We start from the raw sequence: 1,605 nt of genomic DNA on the forward strand, positions 1-1,605 counted from the left end.
TGAACAGATCTGATCCGAAGCATGAGCATGGAGAGATATCTTCTACTGATTGTCATAACAGTCTCAGGTAAAGTGCTCCCTTAAGCAATTATAAACACTACTTCAAGCTATGAAATTACAAATATCCCCTCTGCTTTGGTTAAATATATTCAGGCGTATTACCTGACAGCATTGGACCAAAAGACAAGGATGCACTAATCAGTGAAGGAGCGTCTGTGACCCTGAGCTGCACATACAGTACAGTCGCCAGTGGCATCTTGCTTTACTGGTACAGACAGTATCCAAACACAGAACTGCAGTATTTACTGTTCAAAGGAGCTCGAACATACAACACTGAGGAGGATATTCCAGACCGTCAACGGTTTGATTCGACTACAACTCAATCCTCCACTGAACTCACTATTAACAGTGTAACTCTGGCAGATTCAGCTCTCTATTATTGTGCTCTGAGAGTTGGAGCCCAGTGATACAAAGAGCCTGAGACGCTTTACAAAAACTCACACACAACAGTAATCAAAGGATTCTCCCACAAAGCCACATTTATCTCTTATATTACCCACACATAATATATACAGTACACCACAATATAACACCTGCTTTAATGAGTAAAACAAGGTTAAAGTAAATAATAATAATAATAATGATTTTTTAACAAATGTAATCAAATTTTCACACTCCTTTATCCTACACTTATTTAAGTATATTATATAATTATATAAACACTATATCCAGTAGGAGGAGTCTTACTGACACCATCCACACCCACATACAGTAATATACCTCTCCAGTGCATTGCTTTCTCCAAGTCAACATTCAGAATAACAGAGTAAGTGGATATTCACTTATAAACTCCTAAAGCAAACATTGATTCATAAATCTGTGTAAACATGAACTATTAAAACCCATTCTGATCAACATGAAGAGATGTCTGCTGCTGACCTCATAGCAGTATCAGGTAACTTAAACTTCCAATATTTTAAAATGTTTAGTAGTGTTCTGTCAAGTACTATAGTGTGTTTTGTTTTTATATTGCAGGTGTGTTTCCTGACAGCATTAGACCAACTGAACATAGGACTAAAATGATCAAAGAAGGAGAGTCAGTGACCCTGAACTGCTCATATGATACGGGCAGCAGTGAAGTTGTGCTTTACTGGTACAGACAGCTTCCAAAAACAGAACCAGAATATCTACTGCATGAAGGAGCTCGATCACGGAGCAATAAGGAGAACACTTCAAATGAGCAGTTTCAGTCGAACACATCCCAAACATTCACATCACTCCAGATTGATAAAGCCGCTCTGTCAGATTCAGCTCTTTATTTCTGTGCTTTAAATCTCCACAGCCCGGTGATATAAGAGCCGGAGAGGCTTTACAAAAACTCACAGACACAAATATTGCTTTGAAATCAGTAATCAAATGTCAAATCATACCACTTTTGGAAAACCACAAACTCAAGACTATAAATGTGGTGACAGCTACTGAACAAACAGGACTGAAGTCAATATGCCAGCAGCCCAAGACTGGTTTCCCACTGAAGCTAAGCAGGGCTGAGCCTGGATGGGAGACCAACTGGGAAAACCAGGAGCTGCTGGTAGAGGTGTTAGT

The 1,605-nt window shown here is 39.2% G+C and overlaps 1 gene segment (V, D, J or C); it reads left to right on the forward strand.

Annotated features, from left to right (window-relative positions):
* The first annotated feature begins 924 nt into the window (after positions 1–924).
* On the forward strand, positions 925–1,355 carry LOC137089379 (T cell receptor alpha variable 38-2/delta variable 8-like). The segment is given in 2 exon segments: positions 925–955; positions 1,036–1,355. Coding segments are annotated over 2 exon segments (351 nt in total).
* Positions 1,356–1,605: the final 250 nt, after the last annotated feature.

The sequence above is a fragment of the Pseudorasbora parva genome, chromosome 9 (assembly GCF_024679245.1).
Source record: "Pseudorasbora parva isolate DD20220531a chromosome 9, ASM2467924v1, whole genome shotgun sequence".
NCBI lineage: Eukaryota > Metazoa > Chordata > Actinopteri > Cypriniformes > Gobionidae > Pseudorasbora > Pseudorasbora parva.